At 35.5% G+C, this 24001-nt stretch overlaps 1 protein-coding gene across 1 annotated transcript; it reads left to right on the forward strand.

Moving 5' to 3' along the window:
* Positions 1–2347: 2347 nt before the first annotated feature.
* LOC146167404 (protein kinase C and casein kinase substrate in neurons protein 2-like) lies at positions 2348–23556 on the forward strand. The gene is made up of 10 exons (XM_083388728.1): positions 2348–2494; positions 3269–3412; positions 4657–4785; positions 5651–5833; positions 6188–6280; positions 8956–9131; positions 10054–10174; positions 11167–11321; positions 19985–20175; positions 21056–23556. The coding sequence occupies exons 1-10, from the start codon at positions 2432–2434 to the stop codon at positions 21163–21165; spliced, it is 1365 nt and encodes a 454-aa protein (XP_083244854.1). The 5' UTR covers positions 2348–2431; the 3' UTR covers positions 21166–23556.
* Positions 23557–24001: the final 445 nt, after the last annotated feature.

Consider the following 24001-nt stretch of genomic DNA (forward strand, 5'->3'; position numbering starts at 1 on the left):
GAGCACATATCAGAGCCCTACTTTTGGGAGTGTCAACAATTTTTCCTGTAATACTTAATTTGATTTATGAAATTAAATTTATCTCATGCCAGTCTCAAATACGACGTTTAAGCGCTACACAGGATGGTAGTACCAGCACCTTTAATAATAATGATACTTGGGTTTTTAAGGCTAGTAATAATATTAAACCCAAAACAGCGTATGGGTTAGATTAGAGTGAATTGCTCTTTCTTTTCCAGTTCTTTAAAAAACGAAATTTGAAAGGATTCTGTCTAAAAAAACTGGACAAATCCCTAAATCCTTCCATGGTGTCATTTCGACTGCAAAGCATCCAATTAAATCGCGTTTGCAAAGTATGTTTTATTTTCTTATTATGCGGCCCCAAGAAAATTATGTTTAGCAATAGACAAGAAAGTGCAACAAAATAGGGGCATAACTTAGTGGTATTTTTTATTATTGTTAGACGCAGCGATAGTAATAGGCTAATTGGCTTTTTGCCGTTGTGTTCATGCAAATGTATTCTCTCTGCACAAGTACGAAACCATCTCTGCAAAGTGCGAACCCAGGCTAAGATCAGCAGCTAGCTATTGTTCGCTTGAAGACAGAAGATTAAAATGTTTAACCCAGCTTTAGGCCATCTAAATTTATCGGATCCGCCGGATTATGACAAGCTCGATAGATTTTATGCTATTCTGGTAATTTTCAATGTCCCAGTTTCCTAACCGTACACTAATTTATAATTTTCACTCAATTCAATTCGAGTGGGTTTCAATCTCGCACCAATTAATAGAAATGTTTTCAAATACTATGAAACGCCTGTTCCTCCGATTGTTTGAGTTTTCTATTTTTATCCCCACTGGCGAAAATCAGCTGATTGTTTACTTTCGGCCCAGCGTCACATCGGTTCGGTGTCGCTCGAACGACGATCGTTAACATTTCGGAAGTGCTGGTTTTCAATGGGAGTGAGTCCACTTACTGAGTAAAACTTAAAGCTCTTCAAACGTGCAACGTATTCTCTCCTGGCTTGGCCCTGCTCTTGCCTTGAAACTTTGCGGTTTGTCTGTTAATTGGCTGGCTAATCTTTTAGGATTTTTGAGTTTGTCAGGAACAGCAGGCTTTTTTTGGAGAAAAAAATAGTAAAATACATAATAAGTTTTATTACGAGTTATTTTCATAACGCGATGGTTTACTCAAAATTTACGTAATTGTCTTTCGTAAGACGAAAGGTATACGTGATATTAAAAGTAAAGTACCAATCGAAAGTTCTTAGCGTCATGTTGAGGATTTTGTTACATAACTGTATTACAATGCAACGGGTAAACAGTTGTTTTAATTTAAATAATGTAATGTATTGGACAATTTTTTTTTCGATTTTATATATTTGTCTAATAAAGTATATAAGATTTTAAGTAAGGTTGAGAGTAAGCCAATATTAAACGCTATTTGGGTGGTATTAGTTTAATAAATAAATTGGAATATAGGAATTAAAAATGAATTAATTATACAAATTAAGTATGCTTAATAATACCAGATTTTATAAAATGTTTGTTACATAAGATGTTTATCTAGCTCTAAACCAGTACTTGGAAAGTATTGTAGATCTTGACGAGATCTCGCTGGTGCTCGGCCGAGAAAATCTGGGTGACAGGGAACAAAGGTCAAAAAAGTGCACCTTCAGGGATTTGCGGGTGCACTTTATAATTTTCCGTTGTATTGCATACATGGGATAAATAAAGGTGCACAAGCAGTATTTTAGCAGTTCAGTATTTTTAGGGTGCACTTTAAATGTTAAAAAAACTCGCGGATGCACTTGCCATACTTTCCACAGAAACATTTTTAAGGCAAAACAAGGTGCTGGTGTGAAATCCTACCACATTTTCCGCCCAATATACCCAATACCTAATCCACTATATCCAATACCTATAGGGTTTTGGTCCAAGTTAAATTATTTTGAATTTATGTGGTATTAGAATGGGTTCTAATCTAAAGATTTCTTTTTGTTGTTTAAATTTTTTTAGACTAAAATATTCACCATACCAGGCTTGTAATTGGGTGCTGAAAGACATTCTGTAGTTAAGTGTTGCAAACTTGTTAATGCATATAAAATAATAATATAAAAAACATATTTTTTTAATTATTCAACTAATATAGCACTTGACAACCATACTTTAAATTCCAATCATACTTTAAATTCCAATCATGGCACAAACTGCTCCTTAACTAATAAAGTAAAAGTTAATTAAACAGATTTGATTTATTAAACAGATTTGATGTGTTTTAATTAAACAGATTTGATGTGTTTTTGTGTATAGTAGTTATTTTATATGTGTCTCCACTTGTTAGCAGGTTTCATACTAAACTAACCTTGGAGTAGAACTGTTCCATTGTCTGCATTTTGTTTGATATTTCGGATTACCCCTCCGGCTCAAAAATGTCTATGACAATTGCACCTTACGATGCACCGGTTGAATGTACAAGTGGAAGTTTTTGGGAGGTAGGTTCTGCGATTTGTGAAGGTTAAATATTATATCAACTGTTGAACTACCAGGCATATTATAAATTAAAAATAGCTGTGTTGGTAATTTTAGTTCTTCTCAAATGTTTTAGAAACGTTATTAGTTTGCTTAAACTTCGAAGAGCCAATAATTTTCCAGAAGAGCTGTTATGTTAAAATTTATTTTAAGTAAGAGATCTTTTATTTGATGCAATAATATTATGTGTTAAATTTAAATAATTTAAAAAAATGTTAACTCTGTAAATTAGGTCATTCTACAATTATTATGTGTTAAATTTAAATAATTTAAAAAATTTTAGCTCTGTAAATTAGGTCATTCTACAATTATACATTTACTGACATTAGATATTTTTTGTTTAGTCTAATGTGGAAAATGTATCCTTATTTATTAGATTGCAATTCATCTCATTTAATCGCAAGGTATAAATCTAGGTACACACAATGTATGGACTGTTATATTTTTAAGTGTATATTGATAAATGGTTTTTAAACCTTAAGCGCTTAGATATATTGTGGCAAGTATGCTTGTTAAGTTTAAAGAAAGTATACTGACTATTTCATGTCTTCAAAGTTCAAGATAAGTATCAAACATTCATTTGAGACATTATTTAAATGAACACATAATAAATGGTATAGTGCCAATAGGACAGACCTCATTAGTGATATCCATATGGTTCTTAGCAAATAGCAACCCATTAATGCAGCATGAAACTATTAAATATGTAGCAGAAATAAATGTCAATTATAATTTAGGTAAACCAATTCAAACGGACAGTTACGCGTATTGACGATGGAGTAAAGCTATGCGATGACCTTCTTGCATTCATAAAAGAAAGGGCTGTAATCGAAGAGCAATACAGCAAGTTGCTAAAAGCTTGGAGCAACAAATTTTGCAAGGTTTGTATTCTGTGAATGGTTTGTTCTAATGGTGTGTATAAATCAGGTTTATCTTAATAGTAACACAAAGGCAATACTATTCAATAAATCATCATTTTCGATGCTTACAAACATTTCAACAATACCTGACGACAAACGTTTAGCTTTTTAAACTGATGATGTGTTAAGTAATGTTGCAACAGTTGTGAACAACAAAATGTTAATCTTATTAAATACTATGGCTGTAATATTTTTATTGAACCACTAAGAAAACCTGTACATTGTGTTCCATGTTTTGCTGTGAAAGGTTTTATTGAAAGAGCACATTTGTTCTGCCTGGTTTGCCAAACACAATAAACTGTTTTCCAGCAAAATTTGTTAAACAGTTAATTTTTAACGGTTTAGCAATACTGACCGAAACTGTGTATGTGTAGTGATTCCAACCGGTGTCTTTTGCATTTATATATAAGTACACAAAGGTCACTGAATACCAATAAGTGTTAAATTGTTTGTTTTGCATGTGGTAATATGTGGCAGGTATTCACTGCACACAGTCAATCAGTCATGCATGCATCATGTTGTTCTGTTGATTTAAAGTATCCATTTAGCCTCGAGCAAACTATAAGAAGTTGCACTATAGTGACTAAACTGCAAAGCCTGTTAATCATCTTTCTGTCTTCTGACTGTTTCACAGTCAAAAGCTCAGAGTGGCATTCATACATTTCTGTTCAACTGCCACTTATGCACCATAATGGTGATTTTGTGTGAAAGAACAAACAATTTAAAGGTAGCAAGGGTATGATAATCTAATTTACTTATCATATGCCTAAAATACATTTTTCCAAATCAAATTGGTTTTGAAACACAAAGTTAATATTTATGCTTTACTGTCAATTTGTCATTGTCCCGTTTTATTTTTCCTCTTTTTACCAAAAAAAACAACTCGCAAAACTGAAAGATAATAAAACAGGTTTTTCACAAAGTCTTTGAATGGTTAAATGTCTTTAAATTTATTTTATGTGCAGCTTAAGCTATGTTTTTCGAAACTACTGTAGTAAAGCAAACCTGTTTTATTATCTTTTAAACTTTTTGTTATTGTGGTGACCATTGCTTTAAAAGTATTTTGTTTTAGAATTACATTCAAACAATTTGAGTGTTTTAGGTCATTTAAACTTTTTTTTTTTTGCCCATAGATGTTTTAGAATTTAATTAGGAAAAAGTGTGCCAATCCTGTAAAACGACACAAATCTTCACTTTTAATTCAGGTGATTGAAAAGAACTCATCGTACCACACTCTTGAAGGGACGTGGGGAAAAATGTTGGGCGAGGCTGATCGAAATGCTCAGCTACATCAGAATGTTAAAGATTCGTTAATGTCGGATCCTTATGAGAAGGTTTGTTTTGCATCCCTAATCCAGTGATTAGCCGTTTGGTTTGTTTGTCTGTTATCTGTTAGTCACATGCTTGGAATTTCGATTATTTACTTTTAACTATTTACCATTTGTGCCATAGTCCATAATTTTGTTTACTACCTTTACAGATTTTTTCCCTATCCTTTACACATCAATAAATGAAAACGTTAATGTTTAAAATTAATAAATAGATCTATTTTCAAAATTTTTCCAAATATTATCTTCTTCTATATTGACTTTGATATTCCTACTGCAAATAAACCTGGCCTAACCAACTAAAAATCACCTGTAATGTCACTGACATAGATAAGATATTATTCAAAAATTGATAATGTGAAAGAAAAAATCATCCACATTTGTAATGGTTTTATAATGCGGTCTGTTTTACTTTTAATTTATTATATTCACCCACATTTAAAACTAATTTTGTTCTTTTGGGCCTTATGGCAGCGAAGAAAAACTCATTTTTACAATTAACTATAGCAAGCAATACAATAAACTAAATTAAATACCTGCTATGGAATTCTGCTAGCTTAAAATATCAGTTATCTCTGTGATTCAACTGATAGTAGTTAAATGTTTATCTATTACGGTGTCTCGTTTAAAAACCTGAGATATGTAGGCCAAATGCCATGAATATTTTGTAAACATGGTATTGTGCAAACAAGCAAGACATTAAATGAACCCACGGCCACAGGACTTAACATTAGTCATTTTAATTTAATATCAGTCACAGCTCAAAATTTAGTCGCTGTTTGTTGTGTTTGGATCATCTACTACACTTAGATTTGAGAAAATTGTTGGAGCAATAATACATTTTAATTTATTATATAATTGTCTTATTCAGGTTAAACAGTGGAAGAAGAACAACTATCACAGCTTGACGCTGGGAGGCTTCAAGGAGACAAAGATTTGCAACGACGAGTTCATGAGGGCACAGAAGCACTGGGCAAAATACCTCAAGAAAGTCAATGACACAAAGAAAATGTACTTTACTGTCTGCAAAGAGGAGCGATCAGCCCAAATACAGGTTTGCCAATGTAGATTTTTATATCTGGTTGAGTTTAAACTGTTTTAAAAAATCAAAACGATGTGACAGTTTGGTAAGCTTTTTGCCCACAATAAACTTTTATTATTTTTTATAAACTTTTTTAATTTCCTAGTTTTGTTTGTCAATGCCACCTTTTGACATGAGGTGAAGATTTTATTTATGAATATGTGGCATTTAGAGTATTTTTCTTGACGTTCTATTTGGTAGTTTAAAATTACATAGTTAGGTAGTTGAAAAAAAACAGATCCAACTTAACATTTTGTATTGCTGCAACTGTCACCATATGTTATTTCTGGACAATTTCATTCAGCTTAAAAGCAAACTTCTTCTCAGGAAAACACAGCGAAAAGTGACCCCTCCCTTCCGCCAGAGAAAGTAAAGAAGCTTCAAGAACTTGTGGAGAAAAAGGCATCTGATAGAATTAAGGTAACTTTTAAGGCTAAGCTCTTTGCAAAATATTTCTTAAGATAGTGTTTTTTAACGTATATGTAGAAAATAACAAAAATTGTGTCATTGCTTGATTTGGTTGGGTCGCACTGTAATAGTTTATATGGTTAGATTTATCAATATTGGTTCTGAGGTAGATTGCTTTCCCCCTATTTAAGAAAGATATGAAGCAATACAAAAATATGGCTCATCCTAATTTAATATAAATATAATAATACTTTTGTCTTATTTGTGTTTGGTTCACTTCGCAAAAAGTTTAGTGAAGAGAAGTGTGTCTCCTAAACTTCTTTGTTTTACATACGCTTAGTATTTGCACTTCCTCGCAAAAAAGTTTGAGGAACACTGGCTTAAGTAAAATAACAGCCTTTCCTAAGGTTATTGTTTGCTATAATAATGATAGTGAGATACCAGTTGGTCTAAATTGTTATTGTTAACAATGAATCCTATATTGACTACTTCCTTTGCATTGTGCTATTTATGCTACAGATTCCAGAAGAGTGTGCTTATTTTTCTTTCATTTCTATTTAAAATGAAACATAGATTACAGTGACAATCCATTCAATCCCTTATAATGCAGAATAGTTGGATCCAATATCTGTAAACGCATCCTATTGAATGTTTTTTACAGCATTACTTACAAACAAACCCAATTTGCATTGGTTTAATGTGTGTGTGTATGTGTGTTAAGAAGTAGAACAAACCATCTTTAATAAATTAAACTTAATGTAACAACTAAGGCAAAATGTAATAGCCTGTTTAATTGTTACAAACTAACATATAGAAGCTGTAGTTGAATCTTTAGGGAACAGCTTCAAACAATTTTTTGGACAGGGATATCCCTGTACTCTGTTCTACAGTACCAAAAAACTTAGTGTAAGTGTAATTAAAAGTTCACTTCCCTAGGGATTAGGAATGGCCTTTCAGTGAAATTGCCTAATTTACTTGTAAAGCTCATTTATTTGCACAGTGGTATACACTTAGTTGGATTGCTATTGATTTTCTAATGTTTTTAGATTGTCAATGTACATAAATTTCAAAGCACTTTACAGTACTTAAAAAATCTAATTACTGAAATAGTTTACTTAGTTGCTTTGTTTCTGAAGTCTATGTTCATTTTAAACTTACCAATGTAATGTTTAAAGCTGAGTAAATAACATACATTTTTTTAATACCCGATTTTTTACAGCATTTGTTACCAGGTTTTTGTTTGTTGTTACATTGTTATGTAATAGTTTTCCCACGTTCTTCCTTCTTATATTATTTTTGAGAAGGAATATACATCAGAAATGTACATTTTTTTTGGCATATCAGTTTCAACTTAACTATTATACTCATCAAACTAACTATTGTCTTTGATGCATATTTATAATGAATATTGGAATTTTTACACTTATATAAAAGCAATTTAAATCGCATGCCTAATAATTAATGGTTTCTTTGGAATATTTATAGCGTTTCTTCTGTTAATTCTTGTGTTATTCAAATAAAACGTGCAGGCGCCAAAACGGTAAGCTCATGTGGTAAAAAATTAACAACTTTGCTCTGTGCATCGCAAAGACAGGTCTTCGCTTTTTAACCACAATTTGTGTCCGTTTCCAACTGCTTGGCCAGCTGCCCTTGTTTCATGTCACTTGTATCCAGATCAGCGGTTTAGGCCAGACACGAATTGCCCTATGTTATCATTGCCAAAAACGTTTGCCAAAAATTGTATGGACCACTTGCCGTCTCTTTGCGTCCTTATTTAGAACAAAATAAATGTTTGTTCGTTTGCCAACATCCAATCTCACTTGATTCTGTATTTTGATAAATGCGAAATATCGTTTCGCGGTGTTTGTTGGTTTTATCAAAACGTTTAGACATCGCCGTAGTAGGATGTATAAATATAATTCTCGGTCTTTGGGACTAAGGACCAACACCATTTTTGCTCCTTTGTCTACCAATTTTTTAATTTCCCGTCATAAACCGAATTGCCGTAAACCGAAACATGGTCAATGTTTTTTTTGGTATTTTTGTGTTTTTCCGCCAAGAACTCTAAGCAAGAAAACAAATAGATTTCGTATTTTGATGTTCGAAGTTTGAACTATTTCACACTTTCTGTTTTTGGTTCCTTGGGTCGACTTTTGTTTTTAGGATTTGCATGTGTTGACGACGTTTTTGCTGTTTAAAGGAATGGGGCTAGAGCATTCCTTTGAGTTTGAACCTAACCTGTGTAAACTATGTCATTGTCGTATTTAAACGATTTTGAGCCTAGGTCAAGGCTACCGCGAAATATTTGAATCGCCCATTGCCTTTGAAGGCTTGGATTATTTTTAAACATTTAAAAGTCCTTGATTGTTTTTGAATTAATTTTCATGTTAAAGATTCTTTGAATATCGTTTTGTCTTTGGATTTATTTTACTTGCAGCTTACGTTATTTAAGATTTTGAAAAGTACATTAGTAAAACAATTTTTTAAACTATTTGTTATTGTGTAGACTGTAGGCCATGGTATTTATACTTCGTTTTCGAATTATAGTCAAAACGTGTCAGGTGATCCCATTTTAGGTGTTTAAAAACCTATAAATTTTCTTAGAAAATCTATTTAAATTCTTTTTGAACTCATTTCATAAAAAATGTGAGAAAACCCTGCATGTCCAATAAATGATCGCTATTCAGCAACGTGACAAGTACGAGAACGCGGTTCGCGACCTGACCGACGACACACCCCGCTACATGGAAGACATGGAGAAGGCTTTCGACAAGTGCCAGGACTTCGAACAGAAACGACTCGATTTCTTTAAGGAGACCTTCTACGCCGTTCACCAGCACCTAGACTTGCCGAGCAACCCTGAGTAAGCTTTGGAATTTTTTTAAGATTTAAATATAATATACACGAAAGAAAAATTTTTATTAATGTATTTTTATTCAAAAAAATATATTGTTAACTTTGGCGTATTGTAAACTTTGTTGAACTACATTATTCCACAGTGTTTAGTTATACGCAAACATGGACAAAACATAGGGTTTTCTGGTCCCCTTTATTTCAAGGCTATCCTTTACGTCACTGCTATAACGTAAAATCTATTTCGTTTTTGCAGGCCTTTTTGTTTGGCGAGCGTGTCAAAATACCATATTACATCATCAATTAAAGACTTCCTCAATAACCCGAAATAGACATAGACGCTGTTTTTTTCACTAAAAACCGACTCTTGGCATGCCAGCTTGTGTTTCTAAATCTAACGACAAAGTAATTCTTAAAAAAAAGTAAAACTGCAAGTTGGAAATGAAGAAAGATTTATTCGAAACGTTAACAATGTGCTGCATACTTGCTTTGATATTAATTATACTTCCAAGTAAAACTCAAGTTTTGAAAATACTTCAAATTAAAAATAAAATAGGTATACGTGTTTATAAAGTCAACAATCAGAATACAGACCGTTAGAGTCTGTTTTTTCAAAGGATTTAACATGGAAAACAGTTCGCATTACTTAACAAGACTCTCTTGTGTGTAGTGCCTATTGTTAAACGTTCGGCACCTTTCGTAATCAATCATCATCCTAAAACAACTTGTTTCGCCGTCACCCAGGACGCTACTCCACTATTGCTGCATGAGATATGAGAGCGCGTTTTTAAATGTAACTCAATTCAACATGCATAGTCGACATATCCAGCAGTACCGCCACATACAGCTACGCGTAATTGGCATCTGTTGGCGCTGGAACGCGCTAATACGCTCTAATAGACCTCACGACTCACGACGCCGCTGTTGCTTAGACTGGGAGCGATCTACCGAGACCTGCGGACCAATATAGACCAGGCTAACTCGGCCGATGATCTCACCTGGTGGAGGAACAACCACGGCCCCGACATGCCCATGAACTGGCCGCAAGTCGAGGTAACGAGCGTTATGTGCTGTGCCTTGTGTAATTGTCAGCTCTCTTCGAAATGCGGCGGTTTAGCGTTCTATGCTCCACATGCTATTCGATTTGGCCGCATTTTCGGCGACATTTTTTTAATCTGGTATTTTTTTATTAAACATAACAAATATACTTAAAAATAATCAATTTTTTTTTTATGTAAAAATTAATTAAAGATGTTAACTGCTGCGTAGACATTATTCGATAATGCCGCACAAAATGCCATTATTTGTTCACTTTAATCTTATGTTTTTCCAGAAATGATTATAATAATCTTTAAATTTATTATGCTTAGTGTAACTGCCTGTTTTTGAAATGCAGAGGTTTAGCGTTACGGCGTCATGTCGATTATATCAAACATAAGCGTGAAATGATAAAAAATAAGGATTTTTTTAAAAAGTCTTTGAATGTATTTGAATATTTTGAATACGTGTTTGAATATGTTTTAAAAATATGTGGCAACCCTGTATTACCTATTAAAACGATTGATTGTTAGATCTTGAACAAAGGTTTATGTCTTGACTTAGCTAAAAGAAAGCTAAAGAAAAAATCGCCCATCGTTCAATTCAAATCTATCGATTTTGTGCAATATGATAAAAGAGACGTCCTATTAACTTATTGTGTACTACCTTTAAACTTTATGAATTGTTCGAACTTTTTAAAATACATTTGATATATGTCGAGACTATTTAACGCAGAAATCCACCCTAACTTAGGGTTAATTTTTTTAGGTCTCCCTCAGTCCGGTCGTTTTTAAGGTTACCCGATATTTTTTGGGTGCAAATCAAAAATTCAATCTCTAAAATGAAAATGACTTTATTATGCTTTTAATAGATGTTAAAACGGTAAAGGTGGCCAAATAGCTGTCGAAACTGTAAAGATAACATTTTCTTCACTACGAAGGTTCTATTCCACCAAAACGTCCAAAACAATCAGATATTTTGAAGTTTTCAAACCAATTTATTTCCAGGAGTACGACCCGGAAAAGATCCATGTACAGAAGTCCCTGACGAGAAAGCAGGGCAGCAAGGCTTCGAAGCACGTGGCTGGAATGGACGGCATGTCCGGGGCTCAGTTCACCTCAACCTACCCCAACAGTGACGTCAACAACACAACGGACAGCAGGTGTGTGATTGAGATGATTTTTCGTTTACCGACGTCGATTACATTTCGTGGTGGGAGAGGCTGTTTCTGGTAGTTGTTTTTTGGTGGGGTTGGACATATTCAGGGATGACGTTATACAGTTGCGTCTTTATGTTACGTCGTGAAACAAATTATATTGGAATAACGTGCAATTTTTAGGTGAAGCTGGGCGCCAATATGCAGCTGAAACCCAGTGTATTCGAAAAAAGTGCGTTTATTTGATTTACAAAGAGATTTTTTAAATAGTTTTCAATTTTTTTTGTGGAGATTAGATGAGATAAAAATTTGACGTTGTGAAGATAACTGTTAATACACTCAAACGCCTAAATAACTTGCAAAATACATTTTAAAATGGTGGAGTGGTTTCCTAAAAGCTTTTACCATGTGAAATAATATCGCTAGGTCCGTGTTAGAAATATAGTAGTTTTTGGTGATTTTGACGAGATGTGGATAAACAGCCCAACCTGGAGAAGTATTTTCAGCCGAATAGAGTGAGGGCATTTAGTGGTTTATTTGTTTTATGTTTTTACAAACTCGAAAAACAGATGCTTTGATTTTTTTCTCGTCACAGTTAAATTACGCTTTTTTAATTTTCTTTTTTATATATTCAACACTTTTATAAATTCATTTCGTGTACATTCGATGATCGTTGCTGTCAACGGGTTTTAGTTCTAGCAGACTCATTCGTATATCAGAATATTTCGAAGTGACTGAGCCATTGAATCCACATGTGTATGAATACCAGTGGTTTCCAACCTTTTATATGTCTTACTACGCTCTCAGAAATAATAAATAGATTTCGGCACCTCAAGTGGAAATTTCGTCTTGTGATTTACAATAATGCCACAATAAAACGAACTTGAACAATACACATTCACTCAACACAACGTCGGGAAAATTGTAATTTGATTTAGTGTAGGCCCTACAATCAATCTTGCCCAGCTAAAGTAGTATCGTCACAGGATAACGGCATATACTCATATAATAATATACCGGGTGCCGGAAAGGTTACCAAATCAGTTGTGGCCAAACCATTTGGATAAAAGCCTTTCTGATGGCACTAAGTATATTTGGAAGTGTCGCGGGCTGCAGCCGTATTTGCCTTAAAAGTACACGTTAGATTACTAAAAAAGGTTGGTTAAATCAACTATCGATTTTTTGTATTGATTTTTATCGTTGCGGCGTTGAAAGTCGACTAAATCCTCCTACGAAGATGTTTTTAGCGCCTTATAGAGTTTTGCACATTTCTTGCAAGTGGTTAAGCGCAACACATTCGACACATTGTAAATGTCAATTTCCAAACCTTGTTATCGGTGATCTTTAACACTTTGGCATCGTCCCATTAGCTCGGTGTTTCTCAACTCATCGATTGTCATTTGATTTGGTTGGGTCACCTACTGCAGTATAGTTTTATATGGCTAGATTTATTAAGATTGGTTCGGATACAACATTTATTCAAGGTACACTATGCACGGGTCTGTAATGTAGCTCGATAATTAATGTCAATGCCGAACTGGTTGAGTAAATCGTCATCCTTGATAAAAAACGTTTCGTATCATCATCATCAGTTAATGTAGTAAATGTACTGTAGTCGCATTAACTAATGGTGATACAAATGTATATGTAAACGTCTTTATCAAGATGATTCAGATTTCTCAAATACTTGAGAAAATTACTAACGCACTACAAAATTACGGATAATATCACTTTAAACTCGAAAATGCTTAAATCTTACATTTGCTCGCTTACAAAAAATCTGTCAAGAGAATTTGGTAGCCGAATCTTTGCCGTTATACTTACTCTCAGTATTCGGGTAGCCACAAAACCAGAAACTCGCTACTTTCTCAAGCATGTCGCCGGGGGTTTATAACGCTTAGCGATTTCGCCGGACGACCAGCTTCATTATTAATTCATTAATGATTGGAAAGCCGAGTATTAAAATTCTTCGCTGACCGGTTATAGTAGTAGCTTATAAAGTTTGTCCTTTTCTCGACCGCGTTCGTATTGTGGAACGCTTTCGGTTTGCTGGACATTGTTTTGTGGGTTGCCTACTATACTCATTTGCAATTTGCGTCATTTCTTACCGCGACGTTTCCTGCTTGAAATTATGACGCAGTTTGCTGTTTATTTATTTATGACTGTTTTGCTTTAAACAGTATCGTATGTGGTTTTCAAAATTTTCACTTGGCCGATTCGTTTTGCCAACTTCGAAGGAGAAAATCGAAGGACCCTATATTTTTGTTAAACAAGTTAATAAAAGAGGAGCGCAGTACAATAGGTAGTCAATCACACAAATCAGTACTCATGTACACATACTGTTAATTCTCCGTTTATGCTGTCCTATGCTTTACATAAAAAAAACACACAAGTGCATAGTTAGGTACCTAAAAGTGTGATTCACAATTTTGTAATTTGCGAGTTTTGCTCTTAATTTGACGGTTTCTAGAAATTTGACCGCATTTTATTTTTTACCATTAATTTTGGACTTTTTTTAGTCCGAACAGTCTTAGTCGAAACAATTTGGTAGAGATAATAAAAATATGATTGGTCAATGATTTGCTATAAAATTTTATTGAGAAAGATGTACTCCAGGTAATATACATTATATCAGTCAATAAATTTAACGTATGTTGCGTGATGCCATCATCCTCACGTAGCCCAGTTTGAGCCCGTAAAAAAAATGAAACTTACACTCTTTGTTGTTTTGTGTTGTTGTTCTGTTTTTATTTACTTGCGTATCATGGCGTTAATTGTATACAGGCCAAAATTATACTCCCTCTTTGTTGTAGGAAGCGAGGTTTATTTTAACGATATCACTGTGTTTTCCTGTTGCCGTGACGTAAGAGGATATCGGTCGACGTAATGATGACGTCATTTTGTCGTGTCTTTGAACCTTTCGAAGGCCGATCGATCATTTTTGCGATTGACTTTTCCTTGATATTTTGCGAAAGGGCAACCTCCCAAACACGAATTTCAGCGTAATCTTTAAAGAGCTCGTCGCGGCCCAATGAACAGGCCAGGGTGATGTTCTGGGATTGTTTGCGAAATGCCAGAATAGTCATTTGGCTGTTTTTTCCGCTGTTTTGACGGGTAGTTTGCACTCAGAGGTTAAACGAGTCGTCTGTCATTTTTTTGTTGTGCTTGGATTATATATATTTTTGTAACATTTTTTTAACAAAAAATATTTTTTTGTGTTATTTACAACCTATTCAGTGAAGTGTATTTGCTTGTTGAAGAGCAAACCTGTTTTATTCTACATTAACTCTAGTGGATTTTTTGTAAGTTTAAATTCCCCCGAAAAACATTAGGCGGAACAAAACGTAAAAAACTCTTCAGTTGGAAAATTTGAAAACGTTCGCACAATATTACCTATTTCTGTACAGGCCTTCATATATCTCACGTTTACAACAAGCTTTAACAATTACACCACAATTCCGGGCCGAAGCTATAAGAGCGGCCAACACCCTTCTAGCAATATTGCTACCCTTGGCTTTACCTGGCTCGCCACTTCCTATTGCTCCAGCGTCACCGCCATACATTCAATGAATTTGTGAAATGCGGTGCCAGCAGTTGTAGTAGTAGTAACGGTTGGTTGCCGGATTGTCGTAAACAGCTTGTTACCATTTGTGATTTAGTCAACTACACGTCACCGTTGGCCAAAGCAAGCGCCTAAGTTGACTGCCTGCCTTACAAGGTACTTGTGGTTGCAGGGCTTGTTGGGACGACCTATTTTACACACATGTGTCAGTGTTTCGAGGGACCGCCAGACTCTCAATTTTTTTCGAAGCAGCCTCTAAAATTTAGCGCTGTGAGCCGTAAACGGTTTCCTTCGTGGTTTAAAGAGCTACCAAGGATTTTCGAGCCCAGACGAAGGGCAAGCGTTGTATTTTTATTGACAACGCTGTTTTTATGTTTATAGGGCCATTAGCTAGACACTATAGGGTTGCCGCGTATTTTTCCTGGCCACGTATTTTATTGTAACACCTTATGGGTCCTATGGGAATGTTGTCCAGTTTTGTACAGCGTTTTTAGGGAAATTGGAAAGTGTTTTTTGGTTTTAAAATTTTAAGCAAAATATACTGGAATTTTGCCAGGTAAAAATGGCAACCCTACAATACACTTAAAACACGTACTTTTTCTTCACTGCAAAATCCCTTTCAGCCAAATAAGAACCGCAGCCCATGGCGCAATTGTGCATTTTACAGCGAAAACCCGAGATAGTTTGAAACATCGCGGATACGAGGGTTTCGAAAGCCATTCCTGTCTTTTAACATGGTTCATTGGCTTGCACGCTCATCTCGGTAATAACCCACACACAAACATTTACTACTAATTCACGATGACAGCGCTTTGACATAAGCGCGTGGTGTCATTAGAATAAAGCGGCGACACGATTATGCACATAGCATTGTATACGGAAATGCCGCATGTTTTAAAATGCGAAATAGCCATCGTTGTACTGCGCAAACTGAAGAGGCCGTAAAATATCGGAATTCGACTGCAATGTTTGTACACCAGGTTTTTTGGTTAATGTGTAACCGAAATTGCGATGTAAGCTCGTCCGAATCTCGCCCTACGGTTTATTTGCTGACGACACGCTAAGTCTAATCCAGCAGTTGCCCAAACTCTCGTTGACTGTTTGATTTGCTTTCTCGCTTGGTAAAATCTGGGCTTGAAAGCGTCAAACGGCTTAGTTTAGAAGATTGAGATGTCGTAGGCCGAAGATGGCGAATTACGGTCCACTTGACTTTTCAAAATTAACGAAACACAACCCAATTTAAGATAATAATTATTGTTTCACAGAATTTTTTTAATAAAAACTCCTGTTAAAACCATGCTAAAACACAATCCTCACAGCATAACGCTTTTGCCGAATTCGTTGATACTACTGAAAGACTGGTTGTAACTTTGTTGAATTTTCGAACCCTTATTTTTGTAACTGAAATTGAATCGTGTCAATAAACTCAGGTTTATGGTTTATGGTTTACACAATAATTTTTTATTACTTAAAAGATGGAGCAGCAATTTAAGGATTAATATTGACATGTAATTTAATATATGACCCACTTGCACCTTTTTGATTAAGGTCTCGTTCTTAACCCACGCAATAAAAACGGGTTGTTATCCCTCTCCAAGCCGCTGTGGCCAACTCTGATAGCTGAGCTAACTGGTTTGCGGCATAAATGCTAACCCAAGGGCTAAATAGAAGGTCCACGTACAATTGTGGGATTTCCGCTTGGTTTAATTGTGGATGGGAAATTTCAAATGAACAATACTTGAAACGTATTATTTGTAATTCTAAAAGGGAACTATTAAACTAGGTACAGGCGTTTGTATATTTTACGTGGCGTTTAGGCAGGGTATTTGCTTCATCGGTATTGTTATTTGCAAAAATGTATACCTGCTAATATATTCCTGTCTTTTAGCAATTATTATCGTGTACATGTCAAGGAAATTGAGTACGTTTGTTTAAAAAAAGATCAATTTTCTAACCAGTTTTCTTTTTTTTAAATAAATCTTTTACGTAACGCAGTACAAACGCCCTAAGAGATAGAAAGGCACACACACTTTTAAATAACTTGTGATTTTAATTACAAGACAAACAGTATTTGCAAGGCAACGTTCTTGCTAGATTTTTTTATAGTCCCCTGTTTGTTTATTGTTGACGCATTCGCGCGTATCGCGTACCGAAATTGCCAAAACGAATTTTTTCGTGCCATTACGAATCGACTTGTGTTCACGAACCTCCGTCACGTCACGTGACATGACGTCACATTTCCGAAGCATGTCGCCGCCACTGTTTCTCTGCAGTTGACAGCATCTCGAAGATTGATCGAAAACTAACTACGCCATTGTTGTAAACAAGTGAATTTAAAATGACTCTAGTTCAAACCAAGTTATTTTGCGAAATTGGTTTAGTCAAGTATTTATCAAAAAATGACAAATCAATTCCCGGTCAAAGCCATTGCCATAACAAGTCAATCCCAAGCCAGGTCATTGGGATCAAATTAAATGTTAAACTATTGGAATTAGTAAATCCATTCAAGCAATACTTAAGTATTTAAAGCTTAAATTTGCCCAGCATTGTTATTTTTAGAACGCTATGATATCATTGTTTAAATGCAATGAACGAGAAAACATTGTATTTGCGTTTATACTTTCCGATCATGAATAGTTTTATTTGTTTGTTTATGTTGCTTGCGCAATGTAAGTCTAAAAATACGTAAAGTTTTGTTGTTTTATCTCAGTCAGTTATTTTATAAAGGAAATATGTACAAGCAAATAGATTTAATGCTTTCCATAAGGTTGGATCTTTACAAAAGTATTTACGGATTTATAAAAGACCAATTTATCAAAGGTATCTATGAAAATTTTAGGAAAACGAACAGCAAGTATTGTAATATGCAACATATAACGATTGGCTTTTAAAAAATTCAAGCTTGTTGCATTACAAACATGTAAAACCATCGTTCCGCGGCGTTAAATCAGATCCGCACAAAAATCGAAACAACCACCTTTTTCCCGGTATAAATTGTTCGCTATGTCTTACGATTGGTGCGGTGTGTGGTTTTGATGTGTGTGGCAAACAGGCTTTATACGCCCAACTTCGGAATGCCGCGGGTACACAGAGATACAGGCTTTGCAGTCCAAAGTGCCGGTATAATGCCAACGACTGTTATCTCTTGGTTAACAAGACTGATTCTCCGTAATCGGTTCCTGCAAATTTACCCGTTAAACAGGGATAAAACACTCTTCAGCACCCGTTTTATTTCCCGAAAGAATGTCTCCAAAGGCATAAACTTGGTATATCACAGAAGGTTCGGACTACAGCTGAGCTATTTTAACCTGCTCTTGAAACTTGATCTAAAAGGAACTGTTTTATTACCGGAGTTACATTTGTGAGACGAGTGGTCGATTTTACGACAAAGACGACGATTAAAACTAATTAAGTTACCACCTAACTGCGTTTTAAACGAGAAATGCAGTTCGGTGCTATGCTTAGTACCAAATTCGTATATAATATAAATTAACATATTTTCGTTTACGCTTTTACCATAAAGGTAAACAGTGAAGCTGATAGATTGCGTGATAGTATCGCCCACTAGACCAGTGGTTCATAAATTGCTGCTTACTTACCACTAGTGCTTTCGGAAAATTATCAAGCCTAATATTGTTGGGGTTGACGTAGGTTTTATTTTCTCGTTGCCACCTTAAATCAACCTGTAATTTGAAATCTGTGGCTAGCACTACAAGCTCTTTTTTATTTTATATTTTGGCTACAATAATCGTTACTAAATTTGAGTAAATTTCATTTTTTAAATCAATTGACATTGAAGCGACAGTAAAAACCGAATCGATTTTAATCGGTGAGAATATTGGGATCTAGTCGTGTCACATCTTTTGTATTGGCTTATTTTTAGCGGTTTCGAAGTCTATTTTAACTTCGGCTTTACAATCTGTTAATTTGTGACATATACACAGCAAGCTGTAGTATAATCCTTCAGTATCAGTGTGTCTGTCGATTACTAAAAGGAACACCAGTTCTTTAAACATCGTTCAGGTAAAACAGATAATAAATCTATCGCCTAAATTACTTTCTTAGAACTAGTATTTCAATTAATAAACTAAATGCGTCGATTAGGCCAATTTTTAGTGTAGTTTTATTTTTGACTGTTTTTATTATATGCACCTTTCTTAAAATGTTTCTTAATCAAATATAGATGATTCGGAAGCCATCTTTAAGTGGAAGATTTCGATCACGACTTACATGCTTACACGATCATTATCGTAAAGGTTGATTCCGACTAGAGGTGTCACGATGCAAATGCACGGGCTTAGATTTCGCGGGCGGCCTTATGCGATTTTTATCGTGATGCAGCGTAACTTCGCGCGTGCTTAAATTATCCCAAGTGACGTGAAAGTCAATGTGGGTGTGGCCACACCTCGTCTTTCAACATGAAGAAAAGAAGAATTGTCAAACGTGTTATTTGTTTTGGACAAGTTTACCTTTCTAGGTGGAAAACCCTGTGTTAGATCGCAAATCATGACTAAATTTCGATAAAAATTTGGTATCGGATCGCCACCGATACCGTCCTAGTATCGGACGAGTTGTGAACTTTCTTTTTGAAAAAAGGAAAACAAAGTCATTATTTCTTATCCGTATTACAAACATTCTTATCCCTATAAAGTGGCCTATAAGTAGGGATGACAGGTATTTTTATTTTTACCAAATGACGTCGTTATAATGCTCTAACAAGTAAAATGTATATAGTTGAAACTTGTTAAGGATTTTTTCATTTGGTTATTTCTCCATAATTCGCTTTAGCGTCAAGCAGTTCAGTTACCCACAGTTGTTAGCCTACTTTCATTGTGTCGGACGGCTGAATTTCCTGTAATAAATTGGTGTCAGATCGGCATATATATCGCCCGAGTATCGGACGAGTACCGATACTACCACTTGGCATCGGGTATCGGCTCCCATACTATCGGGCATCCCAACTCACAATTATGCACTCTACTTGTGTTTTTCACAACAAAAAACGTCCGCTTTTCGTTGGTTAGTACCACGCCTAAAGCGGCTTATCCCGATTACAGGCAAACATACGGCTTCAATATTCTTTCTAACAACTTCTATTTCCTTACAGCGCGAACAACGCGGCCAACAACCGACCCAACTCGTGGAGTGACGATGAGCAGAATAACCCCTTCCACGATTCGGGGTCAGAGGGAAACCCATTCGGGAGCACCGAAAACAACCTGGGGTCAGGTGGGGTCAAGGTCAAGGCGCTCTACAACTACGACGGACAAGAGGACGACGAACTCACATTCGGCGCAGGTGATTGACAGTTTTAAGCTGCTTGGAATAACATGCTGGTCGATCAACTTAATTAGACAATGTGAAATCGTGAAGAACTGTTTTGTTTGACGTTTTATTACCAAAATCACAGATTCCTTCTAAGGGGAGATTGTGAAGTTTCAATAGGGAATTTGGAATTTCACATAAAAATAACATTTAATTGGTTGAAATATATTGATGCAAGTTATGAGCACAGCCCACTTCAAAATCTAAACAGTGCAAGTGTTTTTTGCAAGCGAGACAAAACTGTGATTGAAGTATTTAGCTCGTTATTGGTAAAAATGCGCTCTCTGTTATTTACTACGACTGCATGTATTGTTTTTATCAAAATATCATTAAAAAAAAAGATTACTAATAATTTGGTACTATAATTTTGCAGCTAAATTATTGCTAGTGTTGCTCATATTTCCGTCTATTGCAATGTCTGTAGCTCTTTTCAACTTAGTCATTCAATTCTATCAGAATTTTACATTTTAAACAAACGTGATTTGATAATACCATTTTGAATTTGTTAATTTTGAATTCATTACGGCGTCGAGAGTTTTGAAAACTTTGGGCGCCGTCAACAAAAAAAAATTAAAAACCGCTGGGTAAACTAATATATCGGGCTATCTCTATAATGTGCATTATCAATCAATTTTGACTTAGACGTGGAAATTTTAACCAGTCATTAGTATGCGGAAGCTGTCGAATGTTGTTATTAAAAGAGTTTTCGCGGTAAAAAACGCGGGCGGCGTTCAAATCTCAATAGGCCAAGCTGTGACCTGGCTCTGAACTTTGAATGTTGGCCGACGAGTTGACTTTGACTGCTAAAACAATATGCACTGATCATCTCTAAATTAAACTTCCCAAATTTTAGGCGAAGTTCTGTACAAGTTGGAAGACGAAGACGCCCAGGGTTGGTGTAAAGGAAGGCTCTCGTCGGGAAAAGTCGGACTCTACCCTGCCAATTACGTCGAAGCGGTGTAGGGGATTTGACGGCGGTTCATCGGCAGTGCGCAAGGCTGGCAAAGACAAAAAAGGCTCGTCTCATATCATCGATGCCCCGAAGCTCCTGATGGGACCCTCTCTGTACAAATTGAAACTGAAAACAAAACTATATAGTGCCAAGAATGCCCCATCTGAAATGTCCGCCGCGAAACTGTACTTAAAGAAATGCGCGCCCTAGCGTTTCTATCTGCCTATTGTCGTTTTCTGATTAAATTAATAACCGCAAAATGTGGCAGATAGGGACCAGACAGCTACTGAACACGCAAAGAGATTAAAATCCTCAAATTTCGATTTGAAGAGCTAATTGTTATACCGGAGTTAATGTAGTAATACGCCAAAAGTAGAAATCGTTTCATCTGTTAGAACTCTTTTTTGTCCATTGTATACGCTCTAGTGTGTTCGTCTAAACAGCAAACAATTCGGGCAAATTACACAAGCGTCCGTTTCTGATTCCGCGCGCCAATGACGTCATTTTGTTTTGGCGCCAAAATTCTGCGAACCTGTCTCCGGGCCGTGACGTCACAGCATGTTATGATTATTTGACAAAAGCATCTGTTTTGATCTGCGCTCAACGCGCGAAAACTCGTTAGCGCCAGTTTTTAGTTTTACGTATATAGGTTTGTGTGTATTTGTTTTTTCGTTTTCATCTCAGATTTTTTTCTTCTATATGATATAGTACGCGCGTTGGGGCGCCACAGCGGTGTCTTTGTGATTAACGGTCCTCGATTTTGGGTGCAGTAGCAGCAGCAGGCCTAAAACAAACGTCAAATTTGGTCACTGTAATTCTTAGGGATGCGACAAGTCAAACCTGGATACTAGGATCCGTCAGGAGTAGCAACAGTTTTTCGATCCACCAGATTGTACGTTTTGTTGTAAATTTAATGTACATCCCAATATGTGGAATTGGAATCTGGTTTTGAAACCCCCAAATAGAAAGTACACACATACACCTTCCATTTTGGCCCCCTTTTTTAACCCTGTTTATGTCACATTTTAAAACCGACTGGTTTATTAACCTATTTATATATATGGGATGTCTAATGCGGTGGTAAAAATTATTCGAAAATGCTATAAAACCGTTCGCCGCTTTAAAGCTGCATGTATACTGACTTAAAAGCTGATAAAGTAGCAAGAATATGTGTACTATCTGGATCACTGGTCCGTTTAAAGTTGCCATTTTACGATTGTTATACTAAAATCGAAGCGGATTTCACGATCTTAACCTTATTCTGCGGTAGAATTAATATCATAACCCATATAGAATTCGGTAGCATTTTTGTAAACGTTTCGAATAAAGCTTTTCAAAACGTTCGAAAAATGTCTCACTTTCTGTTAGTACTTTGTTATTCATTCTACGACTAACTGCATCCTTTAGATATTGGTCTCCAAAGCTTTTTTCTGACATTGTCATTCTACTTCGATAAATCATCTTAACGACAATCGTCACCGTTTCAAACCATACAAGTGAACCGCTCTTTTCGTTTGCTTCCTGTGGAAGACATTGTTTTCTCCCTTTCTGTTTTCTGTTTGACTCTGAATAACCATATTGCCATTGCCAGCTGGTCCTCCATGAATAGAGCCCCCTTTCGTTCATTGTTTTAAACCACGCACGGGTTGGCATATACTGTGGGGCTCTTTGAACAATTGTCTTTACTATGTTTAAGAAACTCGGTTAATTATTCTGTTCAGATTCGGAAGGTTTACGAAAAGCAACTGTGTTACGATGGCTGTCACTTTTTGTTCAGTACCGCCTTGTTTCTAGTAGCAAAAACACTAATTCTCTTAGTTCTGTTATCTTGGCGGCTATTGAGTTTAAAAAAACAGATGCTTTAACTTCGTTTTTACAGTCATGCTTTTAAGAGACTTTCGGTTGAGAATATCAAATTGTTTTTGAGGAGCCAAGACGTCTTCATTTCCGTGCCAACCCATCCTTTTATGTGGACCAAATCCGCCCTTCCTGTATTTTGCGTTTATCACAATGATTTTGAGCAAAACACACTTGTCGTGTTTTCTATTGTAACATATAGTTCTTATATTTATTCTCTTGCGGATAAGCCCATAGACATCTTACGTTTTAATTGCAGAAATTGCGATGTTTCGTTTTAGCGCACGCCCTTAAGTGTTTTGCTTCGTTGCAAATCTAAAAAAACGACCGTTGTTAATGTTATACATCATAGTATTGTTTGCGTTTTTGCCCAAAAAGTTTCGTTCGTTTCGCATTTTTTGTTGTTTCAATAATATTAGCTCCGGCGCGTTGCGCTTTGATTTCTTATGCTATCAAATGTTTATACCTTGGTATTATTATTACTGTACATTGTACAACCTCTATATTTGCGGTGAACTTGTAAATAAATAATTTCACTTTATTGGCTAAAACAGCAATATGTGTATGCTGCAACCGAAATCCACACTATTAGGATACAGACAAGTGATGCAGACATGGTTTAAAAGGATTTAGTGGATATTTACATGTTATTATATTTTTCATGTATTATGGGGAATATTTCTCTTTGCGCTCAGCTGAAAAAGCTTAGCATTGAAAAAGACTAGATGCACTATTGGCTCAAGTGATTGATTTTAAGAAAATAAAAATGTTAATAATGGCATTAGTTTTGAAAAATAAATCTATAAAATAAAGTATCGCTGATCAAACTGGTCAGTGCAGAATAACGCTAGTTTAATTTGTTTTAACATATTTATATCATAAACTGTATTGACCCGGATAGATGAAAAATGGAAAGTTAAAATCCAGCAAAGAATCAGTGGCGCGAAACAATCGCATGACGTCATATTCAGACGCCACGGACTCCAATTA

The sequence above is a fragment of the Ascidiella aspersa genome, chromosome 1 (assembly GCF_963924565.1).
Source record: "Ascidiella aspersa chromosome 1, kaAscAspe10.2, whole genome shotgun sequence".
In the NCBI taxonomy this organism is placed as follows: domain Eukaryota; kingdom Metazoa; phylum Chordata; class Ascidiacea; order Phlebobranchia; family Ascidiidae; genus Ascidiella; species Ascidiella aspersa.